The 18,221-nt window shown below is 41.0% G+C and overlaps 1 protein-coding gene across 2 annotated transcripts in view; it reads left to right on the top strand.

The window, feature by feature from the left end:
• The window catches only part of SNX9 (sorting nexin 9), a 63,923-nt gene extending 59,240 nt beyond the window's left edge, over nucleotides 1-4,683 (top strand). For both annotated transcript variants that reach the window (XM_074818844.1, XM_074818843.1), the window contains exon 18: nucleotides 2,611-4,683. In XM_074818844.1, coding sequence (XP_074674945.1) covers nucleotides 2,611-2,658 — 48 coding nt within the window. In that variant the 3' untranslated portion in view covers nucleotides 2,659-4,683. The remainder of the gene's footprint in view (nucleotides 1-2,610) is intronic.
• The last annotated feature ends 13,538 nt before the right edge of the window (nucleotides 4,684-18,221 follow it).

The raw sequence follows: 18,221 nt of genomic DNA on the forward strand, positions 1-18,221 counted from the left end.
ATACTGTGCTGCTACTTTTATAAGAAATACTCACAGTACTTAATCATCTTTTTGTATGAGCCTCTCCCAGAGAGCAGATACTTGAAGAATTGTACATGTAAAAACTAAAAAAAAAAAAAAAAACAACCAAAGAATGGGTTAAAATAATATCTTCCTATAGGTATTATCCTACATACATGACTGTCATATTAGACCTTTTAGACCTAAAGACCAGTTGAGAAATGTTATTGTTGGACAGCTTGATTTTTTTTTTTTTTTTCAATGCCAGTTATAAGGCTGCAAAGGATTTTAGTTCTGTGATACGCAGTAAGTAGGACCTGCTGCACTGAATACAACAATTAACCATCTGAACAAAACTTCCCTCCTGTAGGCAGGGAGGATGAAGGGAAGCTTCTGTGATTTAAAGCCCAATGCATACAAGTGTGGGGTGGGGCAGGGCTGGAGTGGTTTAGGTGACTTATTTAATATGTTAACTCTGAGCACTTGAACTACAACCTTAGTTCCATTTAACAGTGTTCTTATGCATGTATTCCTTGTGTTTTTTAAATGAAACCTGAGAACAAATTTTTTAATGTGATATGCTGGTAAAACATGTGAGTTTGAGTGGGCTGGAACCTGGCCTCTGTCACTTAAAGGAGTAACATAAGTAACTGGTTGTCCTTCACAGCAGTAAATGGTACCAGTGGGGCTTCAGAGGTATCTTTAGTGGATGGGAACTCCAGATCCCCCATCAGGTCACCTTGCTCCATTTCTCTGACACATCTGATGGGGTTAGGCATAGGTTTTCCCTTACCTTCTTTCAGTCTCTTGTCTAGTCTATCCCAGTTCTTCTGGTTGCAGCCTCACCAGTCTCCTTGTACCAATCCTCTCTCCCCCAGTACAGGGACCAGATCCATGTTTACATGTGGGATGCTGGCTACCATGGGAGCACAGGAGCTCTGTCCTGATGTGCGGCCTTGTTTCAGCAGGGAAATGCATTTCCGGAAAAATCTGGCTTTGTTCCTGTAGCCCTCCTGCATAGTGCAGTGCTAGATAACCTAATAGGCAGGGTCCTGAGTACCATCACACAGCACATGCAGGACAACCAGATGATCAGGCCCAGTCAGCATGGGTTTATGAAAGGCAGGTCCTGCTTGACAAACCTGACCTGCTTCTACGACAGGGTGACCTGCTTATTGGATGAGGGAAAGGCTGTGGATGTTGTCTACCTTGACTTCAGTAAGGCCTTTGACACCACTTCCCACAGCATTTTCCTGGCAAAACTGGCTGCTCGTGGCTTGGATGATCACATGCTTTGCTGGGTAAAAAACTGGCTGGATGGCCGGGCGCAAAGAGTTGTGGTGAATGGAGTTAAATCCGGTTCGCGGCCGGTCACGAGTGGTGTCCCCCAGGGCTCGGTTTTGGGGCCACTCCTGTTTAACATCTTTATTGATGATCTAGATGAGGGGATCGAGTGCACCCTCAGTAAGTTTGCAGATGACACCAAGTTGGGTGGGAGTGTTGATCTGCTTGAGGGTAGGGAGGCTCTGCAGAGAGATCTGGACAGGCTGGAGCGATGGGCTAAGGCCAACTGTAGGAGTTTCAATAAGGCCAAATGCCGGGTGCTGCACTTGGGCCACAACAACCCCCATCAGCGCTACAGGCTTGGGGAGGAGTGGCTGGAGAGCTGCCAGTCAGAGAGGGACCTGGGGGTGTTGATTGACAGCCGGCTGAACATGAGCCAGCAGTGTGCCCAGGTGGCCAAGAAGGCCAATGGTATTCTGGCTTGCATCAGAAATAGCGTGGCCAGCAGGGACAGGGAAGTGATCTTATCCCTGTACTCGGCACTGGTGAGGCCGCACCTCGATTACTGTGTTCAGTTTTGGGCCCCTCACTACAAAAAGGACATTGAATTACTCGAGCGTGTCCAGAGAAGGGCAGCAAAGCTGGTGAAGGGTCTGGAGCACATGTCGTACGAGGAGCGGCTGAGGGAACTGGGGTTGTTTAGTCTGGAGAAGAGGAGGCTGAGGGGAGACCTCATCGCCCTCTACAACTACCTGAAAGGAGATTGCAGAGAGATGGGGATGAGTCTCTTTAATGAAGTAACAAGCGATAGGAAAAGAGGTAATGGCCTCAAGTTGTGTCAGGGAAGGTTTAGACTGGATATTAGGAAGCATTTCTTTACAGAACGGGTTGTTAGGCATTGGAATGGGCTGCCCAGGGAGGTGGTGGAGTCCCCATCCCTGGAGGTGTTTAAGAGCAGGGTCGACATAGCGGATATGGTGTAGTTGGGAACTGTTAATGTTGGGTTGATGGTTGGACTGGATGATCTTCAAGGTCTTTTCCAACCTAGACAATTCTGTGATTCTGTGACAGCCCTGCCTGCAATACTTTTCTCCAACACAATCTGAACAGTGAAAACACAAAGGCAGAAAACAAGGCAGAAAATGCATAGATGAGAAGGAAAGTCTTTATAATGGAATGCTTTGGCAGTCCTACGTACACAAAATCTGCAGTAAAAACTGCCTTCTTTCAGAAAATGAGGGAACAATTAATTTAATTTCTTAGCTTGCAATCATATTTCTGTGTAAAGTGATAACATATTTAATATGTTCTGTTTCTTTGTTTCAGATTGCACAGAAGCTGAGGCAGGCACTCAGCCGCTTTCCTGTGATGTAGAGAATAAGGAGTAGTCAACAATAAAGCAAGCTCCGAAGTGCTTTTTCCGATTTGGAGGCAATGCTAATAAAAACTTGTTAGCCTTTGCCAGCCAAAAAAAAAAAACCCACCAAAAAACCCCCAACAACAATAAAAATCGGTTGTAGAAAAAAATAATTATTTAAAATTTTACTTTATCAGCCTAAATCATAAGATGAGGTTCTCTTATCTTGAATGCTCTCCCATTTGTATCATTATTTAAATAAAACCAGCTATATAATGCTGTCAGTTATGGGGATCTAAATTCTCAAACTGATATGTTACCATGGTCTTCATGCAGACTTGCATCTATCAGATGTTCTTCCAAAAGCTCTTAATCAACATCATAGTTACAAATTTGTATCTTTTTTTTTTTAAGTGGGAAAGCAGACAAGCTTGAGAAAATCACTTTAATACTCATTATATTCAATTCAGCTCTCTAGAGATTCAGTAGCCAGGAGGAATTATATTTGTGTATGTTTCTGGTACATGTTCATGATAATGTCCTGAATGAACACTTTGTTCTGAGTTTTGCTTTCCATATGCAGCCATGGCATACTGCTCCCATTATGACTTCTGGTAAATAACATTCATTCTTCCCTTTCTTGTTTTTTTCCTTCTAACTAAATCTTCTACTGGTGGCACAACACCTCAGAGCTTATGTCAGGCTCTTTCTCTCTCGCTATGCACTGTGTAAGAAGACAGAGTACAAACTAGGAATGAGCCATTCAGGAAGGTATGAAAAAGTTTTCCAAACCAGCACTTTGACACCCCCCCGATGTTATGCCGTAAAGCACTGGTGTTCCTCAGTGGTGTACAGGGCCAGCTTCCCTTTCACCCCTCTGAGAATCTGAAGTGTTTCTGCAGAGGGGAACCTGCCACATCCAACCCAAAGTAGTAGAAGTCCAGAAATTCCAACTAAGCTCAGGTCTTCATGTAGTGGTATGATATGCTCTTGGCTTGGGTTAACTTCTTGTTACCTTCTAATGCAAACTAAAAGGTGACAAAAGTACAGAATAACATCATTAATTATGACACAAACTCTGTGCTTCCATCATCATCTCTTGTCAAGTGGTCCAGTGTCCTCTTTCATACTACTGAAACATCGTTTGAGGCCTGGGCTTTTCAAAAGAAAAACACCACCACCAACCCTGTTCACAATGGGCACCAACTACAGTGATTCATTTCATGTCATAAGCAAGTCAGAAAGCCAAAATGCAGTTTTTGCTAAAATGTGCCTAGAAAATAAACATTTTGGCAAAAAATAACATTTTTTAAAAAGGCATTTTACCAATAAGCCATTCTAAGTGACGGGTACAGTCTGCTGGTTAAATAGTTGCCTTATTCTGTTTTGCATTGGTGTTACTTTTGTGTGCTAGAAGGAAAATCTGGGTCTGCCTGAATAACCTGAAACCAAACCAAACAAGACTAAGCCTAAGTCTAGATGCTTTTCAGTGTCACGGGTTTTGTTCACATTTTATAAACCTTGTCTTTTTCTCCTCCCAATTTTAGTTGTTTGCTTCCAAAATTCCATAGCGCAGTGTTGTTTGATACAGCCATTTAAATATGTACAAATTGTAAAGAATGTGTATAAATGTTTTACACCAAATGTAAGATCTGCTTGCATGTAGAAGCAGTTTATATAATAAATTGTTACAATGTGTACAGTAAATTCTGAAATCACTTTTTCAAGCCAGCATTTTTTAAGCATTTGTATATTCACTTTTTGGTAATGAAATCTCTTTGTAACAGACTCTTAATTTGGGAGGGGGAAGGGGGGGTTCTTTTTATCAATCTTTAAATAGCTCCGTATGCACTAAAGTTGAAGGTTCTTTATCTTTAATAGATTGTTTTGGAATCTAAGTGTAAGCTGTGCTTTCCCAGTGCAGGGAAGCGATGACAGTAGCAACTGTGTCAGAGATGCAACATTTTGGCCAAAAAGAAAAACTGTTTAAAGACTTCTAGTAAAATGAAGTTAAACTGATAATAAATATTTATATATATCCACCAGACTATTTTATTTTTTCTTTGAAATCATCATGTTGCTTTTTAACAGGGTGATGCAGTATGAGGCAAATCTTCGTTAGAGCTTTTCATCAGCTTACACACACTGGCCAGCCGAGGAGTGAGAAAGCATCCATGTGTCTTCCATAAAGCAGGCATCACAACTGAACGGCATAATAGTGCTAGCGACTGCAAACCAGCAAAGGCTACGCATATGGTGTAAGCTTTCATTATTCAGGTCAGTCCAGCTCGTGGTTGATGGAACCCTCCTGACTGCAAATAAGTAGTAGAGCACAGTGCTACTGTGTATTCCTGGCTTTGTGTCGGCATGGTGTTGACCCAGAATAGAAATCAGATTGTTTTAAAATTAGACATGAATAGTGGCATAGCTAGGTTGGCTGAGTTGGGAGCAACAGAAAATCTTCACACTGAAGATACAGTCATAAAACAAGAATAACAAGTCAAAGTAAGACTTGAGCAGTGCACTCCTGAATTTTGTTTGTCGTAGCTGAATAATTTAATCTGTGGAGCATCAAAAAGCCTTAATACTGTTTTCTGGCTTATGTTTTTCTTTGAGGGTGAGCCAAACACTGGCACTATCCCAGTGACTTTGTAAAAGACATCAAATGCCCCAGCTGTTGGATTTAACTTTATATTTTAATTGCTTATTCCATTACTGCTAAAATACTACCTCCATTTTTTAACAATAAAAATGTGGCTATACAAAGGGGAATGCTACCTGTATTTCTTGTCTGCAGTTAATCACACATGGGATTAGACTGCGGCAGCAGACTTTGTTGTTGCAATGTATGGTATGTTTTTGGAAGAGTAGTCTGCTGCAAGTAGAGTATTCTTTAATGCTATAATGAGGTCTAACTTTGCATGAGTACTGAATTTTTTACATTACTGAGCAATTTCTGTTTTCTATGACAAAGTAGTTGAGAAAGTATTACCATAATATACACTTTATTCTGTAAATTCTGATTAAACACATGAAGTAAATACATTAATTTTACTGCTACCAAAATTAGTCTTGTTTAGTGCAGCAGAATAATTCAGACTAACAGCCTTGTAAAGAAGGAGATGCATCTCTTGTGCTGTAGTTTAGTTTGACATACACCAGACATTCTGCAGTCTGGACTGACTGAAAGTACTCCACAGCCCGGTGGCCTGCAGCCATCTGCAGCAAGCAAAGCACTCGCTGGGCAGGCGTCCTGCTACTGCGGCTTCTGCCTTTCTTAGTGCTTCACACCGAGATGCATGAGCATGCACCAGGGGAAGGTGAGTTGTGTGGAGGTCTTCAGTCAGTTGTTTTTTCCACTGTACATGCTTGCCATATTTTTCTATAACTCTTCTGATAAAATTAACACTAACTGGTATAATAACAAACAAGTATGGAACAGGAGAGGTAACCACTTGGGCAGAAAAACCTTTTTTTCTGTCTGAAGAATCCCTAACAAGAACAACCTTATAGAATTAGAAGCATAGGGACTGGCTGGAGACCAATCCACCCACCCTGAAGTGTGGCAATATCAATTATACCTATACTACTTTAAAGGACATCCGAGTCACAAATACACATTTTCTTGGAATCTTGGAGATTCCATAACATGCCAGCATAGCTCTTTCCAGTAAATCAGCATGCTGTTGCTTAAAAAGCTTTCCCTTACATACATCATCACTTCTGTAAGTGTATGTGTGTATAAAATGCTCCCTCTAAACTTGAGGTTTTGTTAACTGAAACAGTTAACCAACATATCTAATCATTTTTACTTACTAAAAGTCTTTCTTTGTGTTAAAATGTATCACCTTTCTTCTGTGGGTGCATAGAAGTCATCTGTTCTCTTTCATGCCAGTCCTGTTAATACAGGCTAGAATGAGGATAGTCGTTCTCGTCCTTCCAACAGTCATGCTGCTGCCTCATCAGTTTCAGGTTGCCCATGTTTAGTAAACACTGGTCTTCCCTTATTCTGGCCTGTGCCTTATTCTTCTGTTAAAATACATTTTTGTAAGTCATATTTTTCTGTCAGGGCTGAAGCAAAAAGGTGATTCATACTTAGTATTTTCTGTTAACAGCAGACTTTTGCTACCTTTAGTTTTCAACTTATACCTCACATCTTTAAAAATTATTTGCTAATAAACTTACTTTGTCTTAGCACACATTTATCAGTTCAAGGTCACTTTTAATTCACATTGCCTTCTGTCGCAATTAAACCTCAGTATATAATTGTTACTCTTCACTGGTATCTTTTATCTTATGAAATGTTATTCCCCAAACTAACAAATGATTTGATGAACTGTTATTCCAAGAAATAGTTTTCCTAAAAAATATATAATGAAGTAGAATTTTAAGGCTGTAATTAAGTTGCTAGCTCGAATAGGTTTGTTAGATGTTATCTCAGCAGTATAATGACAAATGGTAGGAGTATAAAAGTAACAATATAGAAAGATTGTGGAGACTTAAATATTAAGTGGTTTGTTTTCTTTTGAATTGCATGTTAGTTATTTGACCTTAGTTATCACCCTGTCCCCAAAGACGCTCGCCAAGAGCGAGAAATAGGGGACAAGTGATACATGTGTATGCACATATATAGGAACGTGCCGCATTTGTGCTAAAGATTTCTGAGCCAGTCCCCGTGAGCTGACAAGTCTGCAAAGAAAGGCGTCAAACTGAGAAAACTGATCTGCCAAGTGGGTCGGTAACCAGGCAGGTTCTTTGACCATCTTAACAGAATTGATAAAGGAAAAGGGAGGAGTGAGGGAAAACAGAAGAGAGAGCTTGTCATGGGCCAGCTTAGGAGAGGCTTGGCCAGAGCAGTGGAAGACCATTGCCTGAAGAGCTTGGAAAGGCAGAGAAAGTCTGTGACTCTGGGGGGGGAGAGAGAAGGGGCGGGGGGGGAGGGGGGAGAAAAAAAAAAAAAGGCAAAGGTCTCCTTTAGGGTTTTGAATTCCTTTTCAGGGTTTCCTGAAAAGATCTGCCCAAAGGTTAGAAGCAATGAGAGAAGGGGCAGTGGTTAAGTTAACTTTGTTTAGCTGTTGGGTCCCTGCCAGAAATAGATAACACTGGGAGCCCTTATGCACTTTCAGCAATAACATGTCTCTTAGGAAAATGCCTCTGTGCTGGACTACCTAGAAAGGATGAGCTTAAGCGGTTAGGATCAGTGAAAGGTTGGTCCTGATGCTGGTATTGTGGAGTCAGTGGGCTGTGCAGTCCCATTTACATGAAGGGGTGAGGGACAGAAAGGCTGTGTCTGTAAACATGGCACTCGGCTTAGGGGAGGAAGAGCACTGCACATTATCTGAACCGAAGCAGGTCGAGTGCCCTGGGACTGAAACACAGCTGCCTGGGTGTCTGCCCAAGGGAGTGGGCTGCGGTTTGATGTTTCACTGTCTCTCTGTGTTTCTTCAGACTTCCTCCTGGCCACAAACAATGTCTGCCCTGAACTAGGAAAAAATGGAGCAATATGAAAGCAAGCACCGAGTGAGCTCTCCAGTTACTGATTTCAGTAAATTAATGTGCTCTGAACGTATGTGATTTTTCCTATAGGCTTCCTCACAGGAAATGTTAGTGTGGGGATGGACGGATGGACAAGTATTTTTTACCTTTGCTGTCAAACACCTGTACCAGGCAGGATGTGTGAGTATTCTCTCTGTACCTCACTGATAGGGAAGCTGAGGGACAAATTAATTGTCACATGCCAAGAAGGTAGGAGGGCTGAGAATGGAACCCAACTGAAAATTCTGAGGAAGGAATTTGATGCTGAAATTCACCTAAATTCAAAACTGCAATCCCCAACCCTTACCCAGCTTCCTTCTCCTCCCATGGGCCTCCCCCCCACCCCCTGCCAGCCCCCTCAGCTGATGCTTAACTCTAGAGCTCCTGACAGTTTGCAATGGTAAAGTTTCTGATACATGCAAGAAGTACCTATTAAATTGCTTGTCATATCACCCACCACATCCACCTGCAATTATATGATGTCTCAATGACTAATGAATTTATCACCCACAGAAGATTCAAAAATAGTGGGACAGCAGACTGGAGTTTACAGAATGGGGACTGTGAAGAGCATGCTCTCATCCTCTCAGTACAAAAGGAGAGGATAAAGGGACTGAAAACAGGACATTGATAAATTGAGGGGCAACCTTTTTTTTGTGACCATTTACAGTAGAGTATCTGAAGAAAATAAGTCTGTTAAAAAAAAAAAAAAGTGACAGTTGTGGATGAAACTGGATGGCAAACGTAATGGTACTTCCAATGCAGAAGGTAAATATTTATCAGGCTTCTTTCAGATCTGTATTTACATCAAGAGAACTAAGTTAGGTTGGTTAAGATACTAGGTGTTGTACTCTATAGCCTTTGGTATACAGGAGTGGTTGAAGTTTCTAGGACTATGAATTATCTTAGAACAATAATCATGTTAAAATAATTAACAAATAATATTGCCATTTCAAACACAGCTCAGCAAAACACAAACTCTGTAATATTTGTAAATCTAGATAGAAGTTCATCTCTTAATCCTATTAATTTAAAAGACTAAATACATCCCTTCACTACGCTTACTTCTCTGATTTACATTTTGGGGGAAGAGTATCTCCCTGCTCCCATGTGATCCTTATGCTCATCTAAACCTTGCTGGACCCATCAAAATGTATTATACTCCTAACATAAATTGCACCATATTCACTTTGTGGGCATCTCTGAGAGCATGCATCTCCTGCTAGGGCAGGAGGATGTCATTGCTAGTATGTTCTTGCTATTCTGGAGGGCTTTGGTTAGGATGTCATCCCCTTACAGTACTACCAGTACTCACAACTGTACTGGGAATCTGAAATATCTACTGGCATTTCTTAAAGCCCCTTAAAATGTTTATGTGAGAATCCCATCTTTTTATTTTTTTTTTTTAAACCTGCCACTATAATGTCCAATGACATGCTAGAAACACAGACTTTCAGAAGCCCAAAACAAGAGACAGCCACTGTTTATCTACCATTCATCTATTTATATTTATTTTACTATTTTTAATCAAATTCTTTTCAAGCCAGACACAGGATATTGTCAAGTTCGGTGCATGCAATAATATAATGATTCAAGTTAAACTATTACCAAAGGGGAAGGTGCCTCAAAAGTCAAGGCCATACAGAGGTCAGGGACAATCTTCTAATTGTTGACTAGTTCCTGACTAGTTGACTAGTATTTTTAAGCTCAGTAAAGATTTTGTTTAAAAACTCAACAGCTGGAGGAGAAGTGAAAAGTTAAACATAGCATCTGTTGCAATATAGTAGAAAATACAAAACAGGCTGTTTGCTGCTAGGATGGACTTGCTGAGCTTGACACTGCCCCAGAAGGTTTTCCCACCTGATTGCATTCACAAGGACTGCACCGCTCGGGACTCATTACGCCTGCAAACAAAATTGAGAAGTAAGGAAACTCTTCATTTGTCTTCCCTGTTTAAGTAGTGACAGTTTTCTGGCTGGTTCCACATCGCACCTACCAAACACAGCAAGGACTTTTTCTTTTCCAAGACAAAACTTTGGGAAGGAGGTAGGTATAGAACACTTCTTCCCTAGAATGAGCCTGTTTATGCTTACTTGGCAATAGATGAACTTTACTGGGCTGAGAACTAGTGCCAGTCTAGCTGCTGCTTATAAACACAGTATTAATGCTTGGCAGAAGGTAAACAAAAAAAGAATCCCAGACAAGCAAAACCACAATGCAAGTGTTTGTGAAAGTATTCCAAAATGTAAACCAAATTTGCAGTCGGTAAGAGGAGGTTGCTATCCAAAGACTGCTGTACTGTAAAATAAATCTCCAGGACAGCTGCAGGAGTTGAGATCTATTCCAATATGGTGTAAAATCAGCATGACAAAGGGGCAACTTGCAGGGACTGCAGTGATTTCAGAGGGGATTGAGGTCTGCTCCTAGAAGAGAAGGGTTCAGAAAAGCTGTGGTTGTAGGTCTGTCTGGCACAGCTCTCCTCCAAGTGAGGTGCTAGGTTTGCATCATAATTATCTAGTGTCCGTATCTAATAAAAATGACTAGTGGCCTTAAGTATTTTTTAATAGTAAAATAAAACCACCTTTCCTGAAGGGCTTTGTGTGTCACAGGGGAAAAAAACAAAACCCAACCAACCAACCAGTAAATGTTGTATTGGGCAGTTGCAAGGGAGCTTGTGCAGCCACCAGCAGCTGCGCAGACAGCACTACAGAGCAACACGTGTCTCTGGGCTGGTTCTCGCTGCTGTGGAGCCAGAGATCAGTAATCAGCTCAGGTCCACTGCTGAACCCTGGCTGGCTCCAGGTGTACGTGCCGCACACAGGTCTGGTGATAAACTCTTCCACAGCATGGAGAAAGACAAGGCAGACATGCACCATCACTGCCCGGTGCCCCCTCAATCCCAGGATGCAACGACACCTCGGCCGGCCCTGCGTAGAGCCAGCTAAGCTCTTACAGAGCAGATTGGTCCTGCTCTGTGTCTTGCCAAAGAGGCTGTGCTTGACAGCTGATGGCCCTGAAGGCAGGCAGAGGATGTGAGTGTAGTTGGCTTCTGGCACAGTGAGTACACAGCCCTAGAAATCTGCCCCAGGATACCTTAGAGTTTTCTCCCGTGGGACTCCAACCACCACTAAATTAAACTCAATAGCCAACACTTGGCAACAGTTTGCATGCAGATGATCATAAAAAAAATATATTAATCTAGTAATTCTAGTCAGCATGCATAGATCTGACTCTTAAGGCAGCAGGTTGCTTAAAAGTAGTCATTTTATAATGGTTTCTCTGCAGTATGTTGTGTCCTGGCCCATCCAGGACTTCTGTTCCTGTATCAGGGCATCCTTCTGAGTGGCAGCGTATAGGATTAAACTGAGTTTAGTTACTCTGTGTTCTAAGAAGCATTTTTAAGCTCACAGAGCATCTCTGGTTTTATTCAGGATGCTACGAACTCTGTGCATCAGTGTTTCCACATGCAAAAGATCTGCACCGATTCTGGCCCTTCCATGTAGTTTGCAATAAATCTCCAGGACCAGACAAAGTCTATTTCAAATTTCTGGAAGGAGGACAGAGGGAATTCAGCTGAACTCCTACCAAAATATGCAGGGAATATTATTCAAGATAGCTAATCTGTAAGCAGAGCACAGGAAAGCTGTCATTGCACTTACCTCTTCAAAAGACACAGGAAACAATTGCAGGGATAACCAAGCAGTAACTCTCCCTGTGCATCAGGATCACTGAGAACAGCATCAGCCGTTGGACAAAAAGCATCAGAGAACGAAGCAGGGAGAAAGTAGGGACAAAGAAGAGGAAGGGTAATGGCAGTTTAAGGAACAGAAAATAAAGTTGGTGATGACGGCAGGAAGGAAGACAATCCAAAGAGTTAATGAAGTGGAGGTAATGCAGCAAAGAGACATTGCATGAGGTGCCCCATAGCGGACTGACAGAAGTCGAGCTGTTACTTTTTGGTTACAGAGGGGAAGACATGAACATCCCTGTCACACTCCAGCCTCCCCTGCCCCCTCCAAAGTTTGTTTTACATGGCGCTCTAATTCTCACACCCCAGGAGCTGGCTTCCCCCCAACTCCACCGCTTTGCTGAGCTTTTCCAGCCACACCCACATGCAGCCTTTCCACCCCACCCCCTGCTTTACCAAGCTGCTGAGACTGCCCGGCCTGTGCTCACCCCTTCCCACGCACACCAGCCTGCCCAGGTCACTGGTACAACTGGGGTGCCTGTAGCGGTGGCTGGTACCAAAAGCAAGGAAATGTCCTGGGAATAGAGTGCAGACTACAGGGGAAGATGGTTTCTCATCTCCCTTACACCCTGGTAATTTTAAACCCCCACCCCTCCCAGTTTGGAGGAAAAAAATGATAATAGGCTGCAAAAGAATGTTGCTCTAATTCCTGCAATTTTCAATCAGCAGGGCCAGGGAGCCCTAGACTAGCCTACTCACCTATATGGGCTAATCATTTTTGCCATGTGTGCCATGACCAATCCCCAGGCTAGCAGGGACTGCATAATGGCTACAGAGACACTGAAATCTAAACCACCTTCACCCTGGGGTGGGAATGTATCATTCTTAATCAACCCCAACTCCCATAATGGTTTATATGTTAATAGTGGACACAGCACAAGTTAGAAGTATAGGCAATTCTTTTTGTAAAAGCAATGTAAAAATCTTGTTTTAATGAAGCAGAATGGCACACCTAAATAAACAAGTCAATTTGTCAAAAAATAAATACTGATTAGCAAGCAGAATGAGAGCCTATCTATGTTTACTTTGCATATAGTCCATGGATTTAACTGGTGCATTAGTAATAATGTAACATACCAAAACGGTTGTTCAAATAACTTCAAACCGTGGTATTTCCTCAGTCCTTCTCTTTCTTTTCTGGTCTGTTCCCCTCATTCACACACTCTGTGGTATTTTGTCAGCTACCCCTTTACAGCAGCACTGGCAGAGATTACACCTTGTTCTATAATTCTCCTTTCCTTTCAAGAAAAACATGTTATTCACTTTGCATTCACCATAAATTGTGGGACTGTGAAATAGCTTGACTCCTTAGCCAGTTTGCTCTATTTTACTGTTTTAGTTTTTCTTTACCCTTCAGTTCGTGGCTGGTGTTGCACTGAGGAACTCCATTAACTATTCTGATTTGAACTAGCTCATATTCACTGTCTTCAGACTATTCGGTCTAAGTCATCTTGTCATAAAGCTGCTAAGAAGGAGAGGAACACCTGAGATTTACCGCCCAATGCCATTCTTACAAGATTTTTCAAAATTTACAAAAAAGTTAAAAAAACCTCAAACCCTCAGTCTTCCAGGTAAATTAATCTGTTCTCCTTCCTTCATGTAAACATGTTATTACACTTCTCCTTGCTCCCCTTGCTCTTTGATCTGAAACTCCTCCTAAATCTGAAAATTAATGGACAGGCCTTTCTAAAGCATTAGGAGACATAATACCACAAAGCATCTGTTCATGAAATGAAATGAGAGAAACAGTTCTAACTTCAGTTTAAAAGTACCACATATGTTGTAGTAGAAACAATTGCAGCAGAAAAAATGTTAATGTGATAATAGAAGAGCAAATCTATGCATGCAAGACATTTTGGGTTGCTTTGAGAGGGTGACTGAATACATGGCTTTTAGTATTTGGCGTGCAACCAGTGATCCATTATCAAAGGCACTAGCTAGAAATTCTGTATCTTAAGAAAGATGCATCAAATAAATACTGAACCTTACACCTAGAGAATGTTTCCCATAGAACTTATATATGAGAACTGAAGTTCTGGATTATACCTAAGATTTGGGAGAAATGAACATACTCATTACAGACATATAAGGCTCCTTTTCTCAGTAGTTGTAGGGTGGTCAAACTGGTTAATGGAACAGATCACTGCTGCCACACTCTGTGTTTAAAGCAGTTTTAAAGACTTTTGAGATCTTTCTGAAGAAAAGTAGGAAAAAGTAAGATGCTGATAATATATTGATTTACACAATATGAAGTAAGAGTCAAAGAATAGCAATAGACTTTTGCCCCTTGTGTTCTCCATAGTTATTTTGCTTTTGGAAAGCAGTGATTTAATGTGAATTTGTTACAAGTTCGTGTTTCTGAAGGTAAGCACTTAGCTTTTAAAAATCTATCGATGTCATGACTTGACTGTATTAAAGTGGTGCTCTCCAAATAGAACAATCTATTTTTTTACCCCTTTTTTTTACTTGAGTAAATCTGAAACTTTTACATGGGCAGGTTGTGTCCAACATTCACTCATGTTCACAAAAAATCTTCAGTTTTGCTTTAGCTTTATGTTATGTATGCAAGGAAAAACACAACTGGAATGTGAGACTACTTTAAAATGTCAGCCCCCATTGTTTTAATATATGCATTTCTGTGAAAACAGAACCTGTGCTCATCTAACTAACAAAATCCTATTATAAAATGTTACAACTGTAAATAGCCAGCACTGAAAATAAACTCAGTTAATGTGCTCTATTATCCTTATGAATGTTCAAACTAATTTGTGTCCCACTAATGCTTACATGCTGAAATTCCACGGAGTTCCCTTATTCTCCCTTGAATGTCTGATCACACCGAGGGCAGACTCTAGTTCAATAAGCTTTAAATAAACTAACATTGGAGTTATGAATTGAGCATGGAAGCTCCATTCACCTTGCCCTCTCTTCCCATCCCTCATTTTTAAGTGCCTCATTATAGGTCTCATCTGCTCTTTATGCTCCTTTTTTTCTGCTGTATAGTCTGTATTACGCAGCAGGACAAAATAACTAAAGATTCTTATGTTAACAGAATTAATTTACAAATGATTCATAGTAAGAGGGATCAGAAGCTAACATTTTCCTCAATAAATAAAGGGTACTGCACCATCAAAATTATCTATATATATGAAACCCTGCTGTGACTTGACAGACTGCATTTTCTCCTCAACTTTTCCAATTTTTGTACAACTTGGTTAGTCTAAAAAAAACAAGGGTGGTTTTTATTCTTTTAAATTATGTAGCTTTCAGGTTCATCTTCTGTATCATAATCAGCTTTCTGTTATATTCTTGCATCTTCCACCCTTGTATTCATCTGTTTCTGTCTGGCTAGCTATGACATCTCAACAGACAATGAAACTCACAGATTCTGAACAACCAGAAAAACTCTATTCTTCTTTCTTATAAATATGGAGCATCAACAGAATAGTTCAATTCTTATTTAAGAATGAAGTTAGGAATGATTTTGCTGCACCAGGCAGTTTCTTCCAGTGCCGTGTCTGTGACAATGGTAGCCACTATATACTAGAGAAATGCCACAACAGGCAATCTGGGATTGCCTCTTTCTGGAGTTTTCTTCATAGTGGATTCATGGCCAAGAGGAAGGCCTTTTTCACCTCATCAAAACCATATCCCTTGGTATGCCGTAACGCTGAAACCCTGCTTTCACTGTTGATGTCCAACAGAGGTGTGCACAATTTGTCAGAAGATAAGAAAAGGCATACGCTCACTGAGAAAAACTGCCAAGATACATGCTGCATCTCTGTCTGTGCAGATATTAAGCAGTTCACTTTAAATTTGAACTTTCTATTTTATTAAGCATTTTGGTTTTCCTATCAGGAGTTCTAGAAAATTAGGCATGAAGTGGTGGAAAACTCTGTGGCTTCATAGTCCTTTGAACATGAGAGAGGAATACCTACAACTAATCATAAGCATGTCAGTCTGGAAGAAAGAATAAAAATTTTATCTGGTTGTCTGGTCACTATTACTGCCTAAATAAACGCTGTCTGACTAATGCTGCTCATCTGCACATAGTTTTGGGATGAAGAAAGTTAAGCTTTAAAACAGCTGCTGTTACTGAAAATAGTCTCAATAAAAGGCTAGTATCTGTGAATGCAGTCAGTCTGCCTCTCTAGATTTTATTTAGCACACACAGAGTTAAAATATAAGTGGAAGAGGAGGTGAGAAATTCCACTGACCTCCCAAGAGCACTTCAGACACTATTTTTCATTAGCAGCATTTATAAAACAGTTAGCACTCTGCCATAGCATCTCTCAGCCACTTCTGGTACACATTCAGAGCTTGAATTCACAGCCCAATCTTCTGCCAATCTGGAGATACAGCCGGCAGCCAGATAGGCCCTGACTCAGTCTGAACCTAAAGCCAGTTGGCTTCCAGTCCAACCACCTTTAGCAGCTGAACCTGCACTGTTTATTCACTTGTCAAGTCTCACCCAAGCAAGGAGCTGTGAGATTTAGGCTACTGATAAAGTTAGGCATATGTTATAGTGTCCTGCTGAACTGGAAGCTCAGGTCTGCTTTATTAAGCCACCCCTCTCCCTTCCAAATAATTGGTCAAAGGGTAATAATGATACAGAGATATTAGTATTAAAAGCTTCCTGTTGTAAGGATCACAGACCCCAAGGGTTGCTCATCAGGAAAGGTTGTAAGCAGGAGTGGAAAGTTGAAAATACTGTCACTGGCTTAAGCAAAGAAAATGTCTCTGCATCACTCCTCTCACACTCATGGCAAGGTTAAATGTTCTTTGTCAAAATCTAAACACACAAATAAAGCATACTAATTTATCACTTGCACTTCTCATGCTCTTCAGAGTTATTTTTAAGGAAATGCTGTTGACTTTGTTGAGAAACAGTGACCTAGCTCAAAGTATATCAGACTGTCTCTCTAACAAAGTACCAGATGCCTTTTGCACCCAAAGTTCTTTACACAGTCAAGACAAGCGTAACCAACTAGAACAGAAAGCTCTTCTCTCAATTTCACTGAGAGTGTAAGAGGTGACATAAAAACCCCACAGCTACTTTCAGAGCAACACTCTGAGCACTTTAGCCTACAAATGTTGCAAATGTTTCTCTGTGGCAAATTCAGCTTTAAATAAAAGTTATTCTAATATTAACCAGAAAATGTGAAAACAATAAAAAGTTTTGCGTATTAGCAGCAGTTACTAGTTGTTTTGAATGTCATGTGCAGGAAAAGCTATGCTGAGGTATTTCCCCTATTTCTTCTTCACTTACTGAAGACCAAAGTTTCTCATAAAAGGCAAAACCCAAACTGTTTTCAGTGACCTTGTGGGCACACACATTTCCTGAGGAATTTGTGACCACTGATGCTGTGTGCAAGTGGCCAGAAATCTCCAGGAAATGCTGTCATAAGTAATCTTCTATATTTAATCTCAGAGCTTTAAAAAAAATTACCATTGCTTCCAGTGGCATAATATTGGACACAGCTATTTTTTGTTTGTTTCTACTGGGTATCACCAAAGCTTTTTGTACAAGAGTCCCAGATTGCAAAGTTCACTCAGTAGCACATAAAGGCAGACAAGTAATACTACAGGGATGTTCACCCATTCTATGGCCTAAAGTCTAGGATATGGGGTTCACACAGCTCTTCCAGACAGGCAGCAGACAGCTAAGCCCAATAAACCCTGCTCTCCCTAGTTCTCCTGAACTCTGTTTTGTAACACCCCAGTTGTTCCTCTTCTGATTTGTCTCCAGACTAATACAACACCACCTGCTAAGATCAGCATGCAGGACTCTTCTTCATTAAGGCAGCCATCCAGACCCTGTAAACATCCATTACCATAAAGAACTGGGAGCAGGAGACATTCTAATGCATAGCATGCTTCAGAAGTAAACAAGGGGCTGGGGAGGGGAAGGGACTGGAAATGTGAGCCAAACTGAACAATATCTTGGAAGAAAGTAGAAGTGTTCAGAAATTACACTAAGGTGATTTCTACAGCTGAGGTAACAGCTGAATTTCTAATGAGAGCAAAAGAACTGTGTGTAAAAATCTGTATAAACACAGTGTGGACCTTATCTTCAACACAATTTGTGCCACAGGTGAGTTTAACAGGAAACTAAACTTTATTTAGTAGCTGAAGGCTGTATCCTCCTACCGTGGAGGCTGGCCCTCTAACATATCAGTGCTGCCATTTTGTTTGAACTGCATTTCACATAGTTCTGCAGTTCACAAACATGAGATCTTAAGGATTCCTTCCCTTCTGAGAGGGAGAGAGAAGGATCTTCCTCCCCCTCCTCTAAAG

The sequence above is a fragment of the Strix aluco genome, chromosome 3, assembly GCF_031877795.1.
Source record: "Strix aluco isolate bStrAlu1 chromosome 3, bStrAlu1.hap1, whole genome shotgun sequence".
Taxonomy (NCBI): Eukaryota; Metazoa; Chordata; class Aves; order Strigiformes; family Strigidae; genus Strix; species Strix aluco.